The sequence below is a fragment of the Drosophila simulans genome, chromosome 3R (genome assembly GCF_016746395.2).
Source record: "Drosophila simulans strain w501 chromosome 3R, Prin_Dsim_3.1, whole genome shotgun sequence".
Lineage (NCBI taxonomy): Eukaryota > Metazoa > Arthropoda > Insecta > Diptera > Drosophilidae > Drosophila > Drosophila simulans.
The window spans coordinates 23,284,950-23,302,344 of NC_052523.2; the positions used below are offsets into that span (position 1 = coordinate 23,284,950).

The following is a 17,395-nucleotide window of genomic DNA, read 5'->3' on the forward strand; positions in this document are numbered from 1 at the left end:
ATTCTTTTTCATTTTATCAGTAAGCTTTATTATATAATGAGAATATTGCTGTCTTGCCGTTGAAGCTCAGGCTCGAATGATATCAGCCCTTTTGGGAGAGAAATATACACCGAACTCCCTCTCTAAAAACGAGAAAAATCATTAATTTATCCAAAAACTTTGAATCAAGGCTTACCATTCTTGTCCACGTGATACGAGCGTTTCTTAAATATATAGGTCATCAGCATGGCGACTATTATTGCCAAGATGAAGGCCATTGCACCAATCGTTATAAATACCCACTTCAAGTGTCTTAAATTCTTTTCCTGTCGTGTAAGGGACCCAAGTGAATCCATAGATTGGCATAAGTATCCATCTATCGGACTCTCACCATCCCAGCAGACACAAGACCCCGGAAATTCGCAGAATCCATTGAGGCACTCGGGCTCGCAAATCGGAAGACAGATCAAATTGTTGTCGTCCTCATTCCTGTGCAGCTTATATTCTTCACTACAAGTACATATTCCTTCGACGCAGGTTCCATTTCGGCAGTTCTGATCACAATCTGAATGCCCATGTAGCTTCTTCTCAAGCTGGCAACTTTTACTTTCTTCAACAAAAATATATCCGTCATCGCACTTGCAAACATCTGGAGAAACACAAAGCCCGTTGACACATCCGTCCTTACAAAAAGGTACACAACTGATTTCCGTTTCATTTCTGTATCCTTCATTGCAGGAACACTTTCCTGGGGCAACACAGAAACCGTTCTTGCATCCACCTGAGCAAACTGGAGAACATCTGTTCCCACTGTCCATTGCATATCCATCATTGCAGGAGCACTTTTCTGGGGCATCACAGAATCCGTTCTCACATCCTCTGGAGCAATTTGGTGTACAACTGTTTTCTGTTTCCATGCTGTATCCTTCATAACAGGAACACTTTCCTGGGGCAACACAGAATCCATTCTTGCATCCACCTGAGCAAACTGCAGAACATCTGTTTTCACTGGCCATTGCATATCCATCATAGCAGGAACACTTTTCTGGGGCATCACAGAATCCGTTCTCACATCCTCTGGAGCAGATTGGTGTACAACTGTTTTCTGTTTCCATGCTATATCCTTCATCACAGGAACACTTTCCTGGGGCAACACAGAATCCGTTCTTGCATCCACCTGGGCAAACTGGAGAACATCTGTTTTCACCGTCCATTGCATATCCATCATAGCAGGAACACTTTTCTGGGGCATCACAGAATCCGTTCACACATCCTGTGGAGCAGATTGGTGTACAACTGTTTTCTGTTTCCATGCTGTATCCTTCATAACAGGAGCACTTTCCTGGGGCAACACAGAATCCGTTCTTGCATCCACCTGGGCAAACTGGAGAACATCTGTTTTCACCGTCCATTTCATATCCATCATAGCAGGAGCACTTTTCTGGAGCATCACAGAATCCATTCTCACATCCTTCTGAGCAAATTGGTTTACAACTGTTTTCTGTTTCCATGCTGTATCCTTCATAACAGGAGCAATTTCCTGGGGCAACACAGAATCCGTTCTTGCATCCACCTGGGCAAACTGGAGAACATCTGTTTTCACTGTCCATTTCATATCCATCATAGCAGGAGCACTTTTCTGGAGCATCACAGAATCCATTCTCACATCCTTCTGAGCAAATTGGTTTACAACTGTTTTCTGTTTCCATGCTGTATCCTTCATAACAGGAGCACTTTCCTGGGGCAACACAGAATCCGTTCTTGCATCCACCTGGGCAAACTGGAGAACATCTGTTTTCACCGTCCATTTCATATCCATCATAGCAGGAGCACTTTTCTGGAGCATCACAGAATCCATTCTCACATCCTTCTGAGCAAATTGGTTTACAACTGTTTTCTGTTTCCATGCTGTATCCTTCATAACAGGAGCAATTTCCTGGGGCAACACAGAATCCGTTCTTGCATCCACCTGGGCAAACTGGAGAACATCTGTTTTCACCGTCCATTGCATATCCATCATAGCAGGAACACTTTTCTGGGGCATCACAGAATCCGTTCACACATCCTGTGGAGCAGATTGGTGTACAACTGTTTTCTGTTTCCATGCTGTATCCTTCATAACAGGAACACTTTCCTGGGGCAACACAGAATCCGTTCTTGCATCCACCTGAGCAAAGTGGAGAACATCTGTTTTCACCGTCCATTTCATATCCATCATAGCAGGAACACTTTTCTGGGGCATCACAGAATCCGTTCTCACATCCTTCTGAGCAAATTGGTTTACAACTGTTTTCTGTTTCCATGCTGTATCCTTCATAACAGAAGCACTTTCCTGGGGCAACACAGAATCCGTTCTTGCATCCACCTGGGCAAATTGGAGAACATCTGTTTTCCCCGTCCATTGCATATCCATCATAGCAGGAACACTTTTCTGGGGCATCACAGAATCCGTTCTCACATCCTCTGGAGCAGATTGGTGTACAACTGTTTTCTGTTTCCATGCTGTATCCTTCATAACAGGAACACTTTCCTGGGGCAACACAGAATCCGTTCTTGCATCCACCTGAGCAAACTGGAGAACATCTGTTTTCACCGTCCATTTCATATCCATCATAGCAGGAACACTTTTCTGGGGCATCACAGAATCCGTTCTCACATCCTTCTGAGCAAATTGGTTTACAACTGTTTTCTGTTTCCATGCTGTATCCTTCATAACAGGAGCACTTTCCTGGGGCAACACAGAATCCGTTCTTGCATCCACCTGGGCAAATTGGAGAACATCTGTTTTCCCCGTCCATTGCATATCCATCATAGCAGGAACACTTTTCTGGGGCATCACAGAATCCGTTCTCACATCCTCTGGAGCAGATTGGTGTACAACTGTTTTCTGTTTCCATGCTGTATCCTTCATAACAGGAACACTTTCCTGGGGCAACACAGAATCCGTTCTTGCATCCACCTGAGCAAAGTGGAGAACATCTGTTTTCACCGTCCATTTCATATCCATCATAGCAGGAGCACTTTTCTGGAGCATCACAGAATCCATTCTCACATCCTTCTGAGCAAATTGGTTTACAACTGTTTTCTGTTTCCATGCTGTATCCTTCATAACAGGAGCACTTTCCTGGGGCAACACAGAATCCGTTCTTGCATCCACCTGGGCAAATTGGAGAACATCTGTTTTCCCCGTCCATTGCATATCCATCATAGCAGGAACACTTTTCTGGGGCATCACAGAATCCGTTCTCACATCCTCTGGAGCAGATTGGTGTACAACTGTTTTCTGTTTCCATGCTGTATCCTTCATAACAGGAACACTTTCCTGGGGCAACACAGAATCCGTTCTTGCATCCACCTGGGCAAATTGGAGAACATCCGTTTTCACTGTCCATTTCGTATCCATCATTGCAGGAACACTTTTCTGGAGAAGCACAGAATCCGTTCACGCATCCATCCTTGCAAACAGGAGTGCAGACACCTTCCAGCTTCGTGTATCCGGCATTGCAGGAGCACTCGTTGGGCGCCACGCAGACTCCGTTCTGGCAACCATCGGGACAAACGGCCAAGCAGACATTGTGCCCTATTTTCGTATATCCCGGCAGACATTGACAGACGTCCGGGGCAGTGCAGTTCCCATTCACGCATCCGTCTTCGCAGACTGGAGCGCAGTTCCCATCGATGTCCTTTTTGTAGAATTTGTTGCACTCGCATTTGTCGGGAGCCCGGCAAACTCCGTTGCTACAGCCATTTTTGCATTTCGGCTGACACTCAAACGATTTGGACTTTGGCTTGGGAATGAAACCTTGATTGCACTCGCAGCGATTCGGAGCCGCACAGAAGCCATTGGCTGCCTTGCAGTTATCCTTGCATGTTGGCAGACACACCTGGGTGGTTGCATTCAGCTTGTATCCTTTGTTGCAACTACATTGGTTGGGTGTTATACAAGTCCCATTGGGACAACCACTGGCACATTGGGGTATGCAATTGTTTGTCTTTTTGTCCAGCAGATGGCGCGCGGAACAGATACAGCGGCCAGGAGATTGGCAGGTTCCTCGACTGCAGCCCCTGCAGTAGGGCACACATCTGTACGAATGGAAAAAATTGAAATTTCACATATCAATTCGATGCTTTTGTGACCAACTTTTAAGTTTTCAATTTGGCATTTATTATCTCGTATGTGAATTTTACAATTCCAAAGCCGTTTATGACCTCCTAATCAACATTCATTTCCTTCCTTTTATGGGATTATATTTGTATTTTACATAGCCATTATCTGCATTTTATTTGAACACAAAAATGAATTTAATGAAATGCATGAAGCTGTCGTTGGGAATACAATCTTACAGCTTGGCGATTATATATGCCGAGAACCTCTTTAGACACTTTAATTTTTAGTTTCAGGCAACTTGAACTTCATACGCTAGAAAACGCTGCATTCGGATACATTAAGTAATACAAAATGTCCTAATTAAATAATGGTTGATCGTATTACCTACCGGTGAGATGGATCGTTATTGAAGTTGACATATCCTTTCCGGCAGGTGCAGACATTTGGTTTCGTGCAAAAGCCACTTAAGCAATCCACTGTGCAGTGTGCAATACATCTGATTGGGGAGCTCCTTACTTTTTTGTAACCCTTGCAGCAATCCTTCGTTTGAACGTTCTAAACACGGAAATGAGTTAAAGAATGAATTGCATTATTATTTTTGATGGACCGCCTACCACAGTAGTTCCTTTATTTTTCCTAGTAACAATAACATTACAGATCTGAGCCGCAACGAGTCCGAGGAGCAGGGAATATATTGTTATTCTACAAATCCACATGGTGTCTTCAAGTATTCAACCGATGCCAATGCCTTTCAAAATATTACTAAAGACGCTTGTGCTAAATATTTTTGCAAATGCTTTTGCTTGAAACAAAACCACTGGCTGAGGGGACTTATCTTCGAACTCAATTCAAGCAAAGCCCATGGAGATTTTTACCAAGCGGTTAGGGGAGCTCAATTGCTTATCGCAATTCTATTTTCCTTTATAAGAACAGTAAGAGAGAATCTCGCCCAGTCTGCCCAAAGAACAATAAACAAAGGAAAATTTGAAGGTCTTTTATTTGTTGTTGCAGAAGTCATTACTCCAAATATTTATCATATTTTATTTCAATTTTTCTTGCTTGCCACTTTTTACCATAATCAATATCAACATATGTTCGCACTACACGCGTTTTAACACTATTTAGCAGAGTATAGGGTATGTATCAGTCGGGTCGACCAACGATGGGATATATATATCTCTATTGTACTATGTTAGTGCAGTGTAATCAAACTAGGATTGTGTATAAGAACAAAATATGAGAGCATAAGAAATTGTAATGAATAAAAGTATACAACGATCAGCAGAGGTTTATATACTCTTGCAGAAGATCTATAAATACTAACCGATATCTATTATAATATTTGAACACATTTTTTAAGCTCAGAGAATCAATAAAAACAGTCGGTGATTCTGATAAAAAATATATATATTTAAGTTACGAAATTCTTATCAAATTAATGCTACCCTTGTTTAGGGTTTAAAGGGTGATTGGCTCTTTATAGAGGTTATTACAATTATAGTATTGTATTGCAAATGCATGCAAATGTAAAATATAATAAATCGATAATACTATAGTATAATACTTGACCATGACATAATTCAATTATGTAGGACTAACATTTATAGTTAGATGAGAGTCCTGAAAATCTTTGTAAATAAATTCCGGGACAATGCCTCTCTCACATTTTTTGTGACTTTATCCCACTCAATGGATAGGGATACCCAGAGCAATCTCAAAAACATGACATCATTCAAGCGATTTTTGAAGTTTGATCCATGTATTTAGACTTATTGCAGTTATTAGATAAATAACACAATGTGTTCAATTTGAAAGATGCTCCATTTAATGTTTTTATTATGGCATCTTTATTGCACCTCAGTTCAAGCAATTAAGTTCTCCCAGATCAAAACAGAGTCGAATACAGAGATACAAACAGTGTTTTGTTCGTGCCATAGTTGTCAGCGTATTTTCCAGATAGACATTAAGTTAGCTTACCGGTTCGGTTGCAAGGTAAAGTCGCTACAGTTTCATAGTCGCATAACAACAGCAATAGCAGTAGCTACACAGCGAGAAATGCTGGTCATAAAGCATATTTATGTATTTATTTATTTTTTTCGATCTGACAAAACATTTTTAAACGCATCTCTATCTACTATAAGGTTAAATTAGCCTAAATATAAATTCGAAATAAAATTCTTATATACTTTCTTAAAATAAACCTATTGATAATTTTTCATTGTGTGATTTGTCCGTACTCTCGTGCAATAAATATGGAATAAATTTCATTTTGCATTGCGAGCGAATGAAAATGGCTCGATTCTGGTATTACCCAGAGTCTCCAGATTCCATCAATTGCAGTCGTCGGAGTCATCAGCATCGGCTATATATATTGTCCAGATAAAAACTAGCGCCACTACGAGTTGTATCTCATTCGCAGCTCGTGCGTAGTAAACTCGATTAAGGATCTCCGCTGGTTGTGACTGCGATTCCGGCAGTGACAGTGACGTAAGCTTTCCCCCATGCTCCTAATTGGATTACTAATGCTGCTCCATGCCGGCCTCCAAGGAGTCCAGGGCGTTGCGTTCTACACGGAAAAACGTGAGTCCACAAAAGGACTTTAAAATTATGAGGATATGGAAAAAAACTAAGCAATTATAAAGTGATATTAAGAGTGAACATTCTTTGCAGCCTCCTATATTGAGTCCTGCAAGATTTATGAACCGGAGTTCACCAAGTGCTCAACTCGCTCCATACAGGCATTTATGAACCAGCTCGTCAAAGGTGAGATGTCAGTATGTTAACCACGACTTGTGCGACTGACCTCCTTTGTTATCCTTTAGGCGTGCCCGAAATAAATGAATCCTTTGGACCCATCGATCCCATGAGGCAGGAGCAGTTGGTGTTCAAGCAGGATAACAGCGACGTGGCCACCCTTTCCGCCAATCTTACGGATATGCTGATCAGGGGCTTTGGAAAAATGCTGATCAAGGAGAGCAAGTGAGTAGCTATCGATTCCAAACAGCCGTCAAGAGCGATCAAAAGTTGCTCCATTGAGGTCGTTGAGCTCCTCTATAGGCAAACATCTCCGATGGGAAACTCCCAGACATAAGTTTGTCCGATTTGATAATGCACTTATGTACGTTTCTATACCTGTTATGCCAATTTAATAGCAAAGCGCTATGCCATTTAATATTATTTCACATTGATCTATCAATTAGTTTTGCGCACGTGGTATTGTGAGTCTCAATAAATGTGCCATTAAATGAGCCGGCATTCGGGTTTTGCATCTATGAATAATGAAAAATTGATAAATAGGTGTAAATCATTTGTATCTTAATTTTCCCACCAGAGTAAGCAAGAAGGATTTCAGTTGGCTAACTAAGATCTACCTGCCCCAAATGCGAATAGATGGTCACTACAAAATGGTTGGTCGCATTTTGCTGGTGCCTCTGCAGGGAAATGGAAAAATAGTCATGGAAATAGGTAGTTGCTAACGATAATTGTTACTAAATGAATGATAACCGGATTTTTTGCCACTGTCAGATGATCTGGACATATTGATGAGCACCAAGACACGCCTCTACGAGAAGGGCGGCTACACATTCTACAACGTGACATCCGTGAAGGTAAAACTGGAGGTCGGCAAAGTGCGCACCAGAATGGATAACCTCTTCAACGGGCACAGCAAGGAGGTGGAAGATAGCACCAATCAGTTCTTCAACGACAATTGGAAGGATGTCTTCGAGGCACTGCGTCCACTGGTGGTTGAAACCGTGGAAAGAACGCTACTGGATCTTCTCCACAAGACATTTGCCCTATTTCCGGCCAGCTTCTTTGTGGAGGACATACCCACCTCCTTAACCTTGTATGGTCGCAAGTCACACATGATCACTTGAAAGGTGTTCTATTGAAATAAAATCTAACTTCCTTCAAACTGTATCTTCTCTATGAAGACCTTACTCTAACAATTTATAGTTCTCAAAACATTTTTCATTGATTTCAGTTATATTTGTTCATTGCTGTCTTTTGATGAGTTTATTTTTCTGATTTTGTTGCTTTTATTCTCTGTGAGTGCCTAGACTAAATGTTAGTGTAACTTATTAAATGCTTAGTTTAGAGGTATCCTAATATGGGATGGCACAGTGCTCCACATCCGGCTGCCAGTTCTAGTCGATAGATCAGTAGAACCAGTCGTACTTGAGATATTCGCCCTCGTGCTTCAATGTGGCAATCGAGGTGTGGCGCACGTGTCCTGTGCGCGCGAAGATCCTGCGATTGCCCACCGGCTGCAGGGTCCTGAAGTTGTCCACCAACGCACCATCCTGCGTGTCCGACAGCTGACGAAATCGGGAGATCTGCTTGGGCGAAATCGGGATGGGATCGGGGAACAGTATCCAAGTGACGGCCTCGGAACAGGGCGGCGTGGTCAGGGAACCTGTAGAGTCAACACATAATACTTAGTTCAGTGACATCAAAGATAAACATCGCTTGTAGACATCGATTCAATGTCAGTTTATCAGTGAGTACTTATAGCTTATAGATAAAAGCGCTTATTGAATACTAATGGCAAATGGAAAACTATAGTAATAAACATATCTTATTGGTTGAGACTAGAATAGCTTACCCTTGTACGTGTAGAACTTGTCCACATCCACGCCAGCAATCAGCGAGGATAGCGAGAAAGTGACGTTTAGCGTGGCCTCCTGATTGGCATCGGCAATCAGATGCAAATGTCGGTTAATGGTCACCAGGCCAGCACCCTCATCCTCGTCGAGCTGTATTAGGAACATAAATAGGTTTAAAAATCACTCGCAACGAGCTCAACCACTAAACCACTCACATTGAAGAAGAAACCCAGGACGGCGGCACCATCCGGATGATTCAGAGCCTCGCCAATGGTCGCGTACTTCTTGTTCCTGTGCACAATGTGCATCTCCATGGTGTAGCGGATGTCGTTAATGACGTGCTCGGATCCCCGGTTGTTCTTGTCGCCCCAGTGGAAGTGGAGGCCCTCCACCTCGAACTCACCGGGCAGTTTGGCGCCCCGGATGTAGGGTAGGAAATCCTCGCCCACCTCGGACACATTGACCTTGGGTATGGTGATGGAAACTGCAAAATCACCAGATTAATTAGCACTGGTTCTCTACACTGGGAAAATTGGCCAGAAATAGGTATTTTCAGTGTTTGTCAACTCAAATCTTACCCGTGTGTCCATTGTTGATCATTTTCAGTGGGTAGGGCAGCAGGTTGTGATAGCCAATCATGTCCACCGCCGGCATATGAATGGCCATTGTCTGAAAGGAGGCAAAATGGGCTAAGTTGGGTTCCCGCTTGGCTGGGCTTTAGGTGAGCTGGTCTTACCCGGCTGGTGGTGATGGCAATCGGGGATTGGGTCTTGCCCGCACAGTGACCATGATGGCGAGCCCAGCGACGCTGGTTGGGCTCCGAGTAGCCAAAGACATGGCTGCTGACAGCTGGAAAGGAAGGGATGTGGTGTTTAACTGACTTGCTTCATTTATATATATATAATAGGCAAATAAATGCAATCAATTAGCCGCTGGAATGCGCACTTAGTCCTGAATCAGGCGAACTGATTAAAGTGTTTCCCCATTTGCAGACCGAACGTCATCCGCAATCTGCGATCTTGAGTCCACGATTGATGAGTGATCACGTGCCCGTGCCTATGGTGCCTGGGTGCTATTCACCCCCTCGGTTGACCTTCTCCCGATTTTCCGGTGGCTATCTCTGACATATACGAGCACTTGTGAATTACGGCATAATAAATGGGTCTCCGTAGCAAATATTTAATGTCTCTTTCTTTTTTTAGTCAATGGCGGTGGACAAATAAATAACTTAAGTGGGTAAACAGGCGTCCAGGGAAAGCTAGGAAAGAGTGCGAACGCCAAGGGCACGTTCGGACCAATAATTAGATATCGTTGCGATTGATATTGATTTGGATACCCAGATAATGGGGCGGGCAAACAGTTTTCATTATTTTCCAGCGCGATTGAAAGCTGGCAGCAAATTCCATGGAATCTTTTGCAAGGCGAAAGGAAATACTTATTTAACGGCTAATTTGCATGTGATTGGTGATAATTTCTGTTTGAGGAGCTCGCTGTGAATTAACATATCATATGACATGGTTTTCCATTGTGCCATTGTCTGCACAACTGGTCGATATGTCGATGGAGCACACAATTTTGTGTGCACTGCTCGTCGCTTGATGAATTAGTCTAATTAGTTGTTTATTTGTGGTAATGTATATTATATTATTTATTTCAGTCGCGGCTATCAAAGTCTTAGATAATAAATTAGTTAAATTGAGTATTTTGTCAGGTATGGCCGTTGAGCATTATGTCATCCACTCTATATATTATAAACATATTACTTTGAGCTATTATTTGCATTTGTTCGTTGTAATTGATTCTTTAAGTCCGTACTAATTAGGAAAATAAATAAATATTTCAAAGTCTTAGGGAGTAGATAACAGATTTTCATTTAGCATGTAAATAGTATTTATAGAGCTTCCCCACAGATAACAGATTGCATTTTGAGTAGGGTTTGAAGTGCTAAAGCCTGGCCAAAAGCTGAAACCTCAACCACTTCAAGTCCGGCAATACGTCTAAATCAACCGGCGGCCAATAAAGTGTATTAATTGACAGTTTCGAGTGGTTTGAACACCATTAAACTGGTCAAAATTAGCTTCGTGAAGTGTGTACTTATGACTGCTAATGCCAAGATCCCACCAATATCAGGTATTGACATTTCGTAATAGACACGAGCAGTGTGTCATACACTCGTTTCGAAGGCAAGAATAACATGTATTAATAAAAATTAATAGATTATATAAAACAAATTAGAAAACTACGTAGATTATTAACAATTTAATTTCATCAGAAAATCAAAATTGTATGAGTGGCACCCCACTTTTCTCAGTGCACACCTGCCGGGGGTATGACAAACTATTCATTCTTGAATAAAAGTATTTCCCACGAATAGATATCAATTTATGGCTATTTTTGTTTCAGTTCACTATATCTTGGACCCTGACAAACGCGGATGAGTCACAGGACTTCGTAGAAATGGATGTGCATTTACCTTGCGACCAGCAGATTAGCAGAAACGAAGCCTCGAAGAAAGCGGTCAGTTTCATGGTGGTTGCGTTCTTCCAAGTTCTTAACTCCTGACGAGCGGCTATAGCACCTTCCGATCGGGTGACGGATTCTAGACTGCGCGGACGTTTCGCTCGCGGAGCACCTTCACAACTTCCTCAGCGGGCAGTCAACGAACTACTTGAAAATTCGAAAGCTGAAATCCCCGCCCGAAGCGCGTGCACCGCTCACACAGATACACACACACCAATTCAAAAGAGTCGCGCGAACAGCCGACGATCGATCGATGGGAATTTGGCGGGGGTACTGGAGGATCGGTACATAGTGCAAGCCACCCCACTAAGTCGCCCACTTAGCGAAATTGAGTTACCATACACCAGACACAGACAGGTGGCTGCACCACCCTGCGTATGCTTAACGCACAGCCAACACGGCGTATGCTTAACGTCACGGAAACTCAATCGTACCGCCAAGCCCAGAAGGGCGTCATTATGTCGATCAGTGCTGGCCAAAATCCAAAGGGTAAAACTCGTCATAATTCGCACCTAATGCCGCCCTCGATCATTTACGATAATATTTTGTTTTGCATACAATTTGCCCGATTTATTTGTTTGCTTTCGGATAGTCACTTCGCGTTACTAAGCCAACAAAGTCGCGACAACGTCACGCCGAAAGTCGCTAATTACGAGCGGAGTCCTCAAAAAAATCCAACCGATCGATCGCGATGGGGGATGGGATGGGGATGGGGTTATATTCATTGAGCGATTTTCGCACGTTTTCAAGTTTCGGCTTTACGAATTGGAGCGTTTTCGGTTTATTATGCCCAGATCTGAGTTGTTTTATTTTTTTTATGCGTTACAGAACGTCGATTGTATGGGCAGTTCGTGATCTACATGTAGTAATGACGGAGTTTTTAAATTGCATATATTGTATATATTGTATAGAGGGCAGTCTGATATCTATTTATATCTTTATGATGGCCATTGAGTAGTCACACAAAGTCGGATATTTGCAATTGAATTGTCCAGATATCATAGGCCAGACACTTTGAATGCCAAGGTTTAGAGTGGGATTTCAGTTGTCAGAGTCCAGTCATAAAAAACTGGTGGAAAGTGGTGATGGAAAAGGTGTTACTTCTTATTTTAAAAACCTAGGATGATCATTTTAACTCTAAGTTTGTTAGCCATCTTCTCAACTACCAATGTTATGTAAACTATAGTTGGTAAGAATTTCTATTTTTCAAGCAGAAAATTATATGAATTTCCCTCAGTTAATCTAGTTTTGCATATAATTCGATTACCGGTTCTATTCGGTCCGTTCGGCTTATTAATTTTCTCGCTGCTAATTTAAGTGTTTGGACACGATTGTGAAGAAGCCCCCAAATTATGGCCCAAAAGGTGTCAATATTTGTCGGGGTATAATCGCATGATTATCACATGAGCAGCTTAGCTTGGCTGAAAAGGAACTCCCCAGCGTTTGTGACATTTCCATTTAATCCAGCGTGCTATTGATTATGCAAACGCCGAGCAGAATAAATCAATATTTGCTAGATTACGCCTCCATATCGATCACTTAGCCAACTGTCCGCATCGATCAACAAATGTGGAATAGTTCGTTCGTCAAGAGCGAAAGGTGGCTTCTTTTGAGGCGGCACTCACGTGCCGGCAATTAGCAGCCTTTTAGCAAACTATTGTCTATCTTGTGAGATGGCAATCATCTAACAGCTAATATTAGTAATAAAGCAGTTACAGCCACAATTCGGGGAGCCTCCCAACGCACTTGAGATGCTCGGCGAGTCGCAATAACTCAATTATTTGGCCATAATGAAAAACATCAAATCCGATTGAGGCGATTTTACGAGCGATCTGGTAACTAGACATACTCACTCCCTGCATATAAATACTTAAAAAGACATTAAACGAGACGCCGAATACGGCGCATACAAATCAGCCCACTACTCTCGCCCAGATTTCGCATAGACTGGCGCACCTGCGAACCGTGCTGAGAATCCCAGATAAGCGCACCAGTTTTATCAATTAAAAACACCTAGACGGTAGAATGGATCCGCACGGAATACTCTATCAGTGATCGAATATAGCGTTGGCGTCATTCCACAAGCCTCCGAGTGCTCGAAATGTCAATGGGGGCGACAGGAGGCGATTTATTTTTGGCCAAAAATCGCGACTTGTCGTCCGTCGAGAATGGCTTAAAATAGACCCATTACTTATCAGCCCTAATTGATTAGCGGAGGCATGGGCTTACATCCCACGCAATGCTCAATCAATTCAACCTTATCAATTGTTTTGCTTTATCTTTCGCTAAAATCTTGTGGCATACTTTCGCGAGCGGCGCCCAAAAGATTGAATTCAAAGCGGTTCGTCGTTGAAACGTACAAAAATCTTTATTACAAACTGCAATGCAATGCAATGCACTTAGGTAGTAAAATGAGGGACAAATACAATAACCGAATTTTTAAACAATAAGCAACAGAAGATTATATGAAACTGCTTTATATGGCAAATATCGACCTGAATATCGCACCTTTGGCAAACAGTTTTGGCTTACTTTGGTTTAGATTTCGAATTTAATGAGTGCAAAATAAATGCTAAACTAGAACTCATACTAAACTACTATTCGAAGAATTTGCACTTTAGGTAAAAAAGTTTTTGTCATGGTTTATAAATATAAATATAGAAATATGAAATAGTATTGACTTCTTTTTCCAGTCCTTGTGATGTGCAGGTCATGTTTTCCGCTTTTTTAGGTATTTTCGTTTTTTGGTATTCAGGTTTAACGAGCCAAGCTTTCTCGTTCTCAGGCTTTCACATCAATATAGAGATTTAATAGGTAGTCATTTGGAAGGCCAAATAGTTGGATCGTTTGAAAAATGATTCCATTATTTTCACTCTGTTTCATTTCGATGGCAATTTAGTCCTCCTTCTCCTCTTTGGCGGACATGAAGAGCTTCTGGCAAGTGAAGGTCAGCGAGTCTACAAAAGGAAAACCATATAAATGTCGGACAATGCCACACATTGGGGTTAATGTGAAGGGCTACTCACCAATCGTGCTCTGCACCCATTTCGGCTTATTCTTCCACACGACGCCCACGTAGTAGAAAGGTATGCCAATTATGGTGATTAATACCCCCATTCCGACCTCATAGGGCGCCACATAGATGGGCACGACGACTAAGAACGCGCACACGATGACGAATACGGCGGGAATCCACATGGCGACCTGTGACAGGAACAAATATAGTTAGAATAGTCTTGCTAAAATGTTCAGCTCTAAGACATAAACAAAGTATTTAAGTTTTTATCAGTAGAAAGATTTCAAACGTCTAAATTGGCAATACTGATTAAACTCACTTTAATTGGTCGTTCCATGCAGGGACGTGTGTAGCGGAAATAAAGAACCGCCGACACCGACAACATTATAAAGAACGATTCCACAATGCTGGCGTAGGTGATCAGCACATACACATCGCTCACCAGCAGCATCACAATGGAGAGAAAGCACTGCCGAGTGGGACACAGTCAAATCAATTAGGGATTAATTACATAATATCATTTGTGCGCTAATTGAGGAGCGCAGCTCACCAGAAAAACGAGCGACGGCAGTGGGGTGTAGCTCTTCACGCTGATGTGCGACAGAATCGCCGGCATGTGTCCATTGCGGGCACCCACAAAGCAGATGCGGGAGGAGGTCATAATGTGGACGGAAAGACCGCCAAAAGCAGAGATGGCCACCATGAGGGGTATGATCAGTGAAAAGACACCGAGAATCTTATCGCCAAAGGTCTGTGAAGAGAAGTGATCAATTAAAATCATTTGAAAATCCACTGGTATAATTGACTTTTGCGATTCCGATCAAATAAATTAAAATTCCTAGCAGACTATCGCAATTTTGCGATTTTTAGCTACAAATAAACAAATAGACATTATAGGGCTTGCATTATGCTGGAAAACTAACAGAATTTAAGCTTGTTAAGCTTTTTTAAAGTAAAATAGTTATTTGACTGCCTAATCTGATCGGACTGCAAATCGTGGATAAACTCTTACCACAGCGATGGCATTGGATGCGATCATCTCCGAGGGCGACAGCACGGCCAGATAAGCCACGTTGGCCAGCACATAAATGCCGGTGACCAGAGGCAGTGAGATGTAAATGGCGCGCGGCAGATTGCGATATGGATCGCGAAGCTCCTCCGTCATGAAGTTCAAGTAATTCCAGCCGGCGTACGAAAAGATACCGGAGTAAAAAGCTACCGACATCTTGCCGGGATCAGTCTCAGTGTTATCAAAGGGCCTCGTGAAGTTCTCCACGTTGCCCATTAGCATCCAGACCAGGCCGACCACGATGATCAAGACCAGGGCGGCGATCTTGGTGAACATGATGATGTTTTGCATCTTGGTGGTCACCTTCATGTAGTACGAATTCAGGTAGGTTAGGAAGCAGATTGTGATGGCCGCCAGGAGCTGCAGCGCTATTTTGGGAATATCGCAGGCTCCGCCGAAAAAGGGTTCCAGCACGTAGGAGGCAAAGGTCAGGCCCATTATGGCATTGGTCGTTGGTCTGTAAGAGATAAGAGAACACAATCAGTGGAAATTTTTTTTGCTGACTGCATTCAGACATATGTCCTGCTGATAGTGTCCGCATGCAAAAGTGGAAAAGCAGATATTTGCGCTTATCGCCGATCCTAAACAGCAAAAATAGCAGGCAATAAAACGCTCAATGCAGAACTCGCGGAACTGTTCAATAAATAAACTTATATAGCGCAGATTAAATGATAAGGCTCGTTTTTACTTTCTAATGCTTTAATACACAACCCATGGCTTAACCTTGAAAAACCGGCTGCATCCACACCGATCCGAAGTATTCCATCTTTGTAGTCTTATCTGAGAAGTTATTGAACTTGACCCAGTCTAAAAATCAGATTCTGTAGCACTACTTCACTTTACCTTATTCAATCTACATATGTTATTTCGTAAAAAAACGTAAAACTGAAAAAAAAGATTGATCAGCTATTACTTTCCTTCTGGCGATAATAAAGTAATTCGAAATCAATTACCGAAAGGAATTTGATACTGTATTTATGTTTTTCCAGCCAACTCAGATAAGGGAACTTTAGCGTCGCGAATATTCAAACAATATTGACCAGTAAGACTCACACGAATATCATCATGGCATCCCAGAGATACAGGAAGGCCGGCAGTGAGCCGTAGGCTTCGAAGATATACGCGTAATCCCCTCCAGATTTTGGTATGGCAGTACCAAGTTCCGCGTAGCAAAGGGCACCAATCATGGACAGCAGTCCGCAGAGCACCCAGATGACCAGCGAAGCGCCCACGGAGTCCACATTCTGGATGACGCCTTTCGGGGACACAAAGATACCGGATCCGAAGATGATGCCCAGGATGATGGCCACTCCTTCGAGGAGGCCCAGCTGCTTCTTGATCACAACTCTGCTGCTGTCCGACTCGGCGGATCCCTCGCGACCCTGAGCTTTCTCCGCAGGATTACCCGCTGGTTGGGCAATGCTGGACGGAGGATTGCCGGAACTGGGGGTCAGGAGGACCATTTCGCTGGACGGCGACTGCAGTTCATCGGCGGCGGGCATGGCGGCTATATAATATGTACGTATTATGTCCAAGGGCTATGGTATTATTATCCCGCTGCTCTGTGACACAATCTTCGCACGCGACGTCTGAAAGCGAACTGTAACTGTTTCTTTGGCCGTTGTCCCGTTAATTGATTAAACGAGGCAAGTGTGTTCGTGGGTGTGACTCCGCGTATGTGCGTGTGTGTATGTTTATTAATGTGTTTTTCAATTGTATTGTATTTGGCTTATCTACTCCTGCTCTTCCTCTTCTTCCTTTTCAGCCGGCTAGCGTTAGTTTGTTTTGGTCGGCTCTTCGCTAGCTGCCGTCTCGCTCGCACCAGTAACACACCCTGCAGCTGAGTCTATCGCACATAAAACTCGCGATTTAAACGAAAATTCACACTCTGTCTCGCGGAATTCGGTTAATGGGTCTGGTAAATAAGAGCAGACATCGAGGTAACCGCCAAATTGTGCAAAGTCTGCGGTTTAATTGTGGAATTGGCACAACGTTGCTCAAAGGTTTTTCAACCCCACGTTTTCTCGAGCATCGCAGCAGTGTGACCAGCGCCCGGCTGACTGTAGAATATCAATTGATGCTAGGGTGTTTTTTTG

The 17,395-nt window shown here is 42.8% G+C and overlaps 4 protein-coding genes across 5 annotated transcripts; 1 reads left to right on the forward strand and 3 right to left on the reverse strand.

Moving 5' to 3' along the window:
- Window position 1: 1 nt before the first annotated feature.
- Window positions 2-4,861, reverse strand: LOC6729822 (fibrillin-2). 2 transcript variants are annotated; one of them, XM_039294868.2, is made up of 4 exons: window positions 4,702-4,858; window positions 4,476-4,642; window positions 176-4,062; window positions 2-122 (listed from the first exon to the last, which is right to left on the reverse strand). In XM_039294868.2, exons 1-4 carry the CDS (start codon window positions 4,801-4,803, stop codon window positions 67-69), a joined length of 4,212 nt encoding a protein of 1,403 aa, XP_039150802.1. In that variant the 5' UTR covers window positions 4,804-4,858; the 3' UTR covers window positions 2-66. The 2 variants fall into 2 exon arrangements, with proteins under 2 accessions (XP_039150802.1, XP_039150803.1); XM_039294869.2 differs by lacking the exons at window positions 2-122; window positions 176-4,062 and adding an exon at window positions 4,142-4,409 and having other exon boundaries at window positions 4,702-4,861.
- Window positions 4,862-6,427: 1,566 nt separating this feature from the next.
- Window positions 6,428-8,008, forward strand: LOC6729823. The gene is made up of 5 exons (XM_002105090.4): window positions 6,428-6,667; window positions 6,758-6,850; window positions 6,910-7,066; window positions 7,419-7,552; window positions 7,613-8,008. The coding sequence occupies exons 1-5, from the start codon at window positions 6,589-6,591 to the stop codon at window positions 7,963-7,965; spliced, it is 816 nt and encodes a 271-aa protein (XP_002105126.2). The 5' UTR covers window positions 6,428-6,588; the 3' UTR covers window positions 7,966-8,008.
- Window positions 8,009-8,116: 108 nt separating this feature from the next.
- On the reverse strand, window positions 8,117-11,355 carry LOC6729824 (carbonic anhydrase 2). The gene is made up of 6 exons (XM_002105091.3): window positions 11,168-11,355; window positions 9,431-9,543; window positions 9,273-9,363; window positions 8,910-9,178; window positions 8,694-8,844; window positions 8,117-8,504 (listed from the first exon to the last, which is right to left on the reverse strand). The coding sequence occupies exons 1-6, from the start codon at window positions 11,220-11,222 to the stop codon at window positions 8,248-8,250; spliced, it is 936 nt and encodes a 311-aa protein (XP_002105127.1). The 5' UTR covers window positions 11,223-11,355; the 3' UTR covers window positions 8,117-8,247.
- Window positions 11,356-13,556: 2,201 nt separating this feature from the next.
- LOC6729825 (large neutral amino acids transporter small subunit 1) lies at window positions 13,557-17,391 on the reverse strand. Its single transcript, XM_002105092.4, has 6 exons — window positions 16,353-17,391; window positions 15,243-15,756; window positions 14,781-14,981; window positions 14,550-14,699; window positions 14,241-14,418; window positions 13,557-14,171 (listed from the first exon to the last, which is right to left on the reverse strand). The coding sequence occupies exons 1-6, from the start codon at window positions 16,799-16,801 to the stop codon at window positions 14,110-14,112; spliced, it is 1,554 nt and encodes a 517-aa protein (XP_002105128.1). The 5' UTR covers window positions 16,802-17,391; the 3' UTR covers window positions 13,557-14,109.
- Window positions 17,392-17,395: the final 4 nt, after the last annotated feature.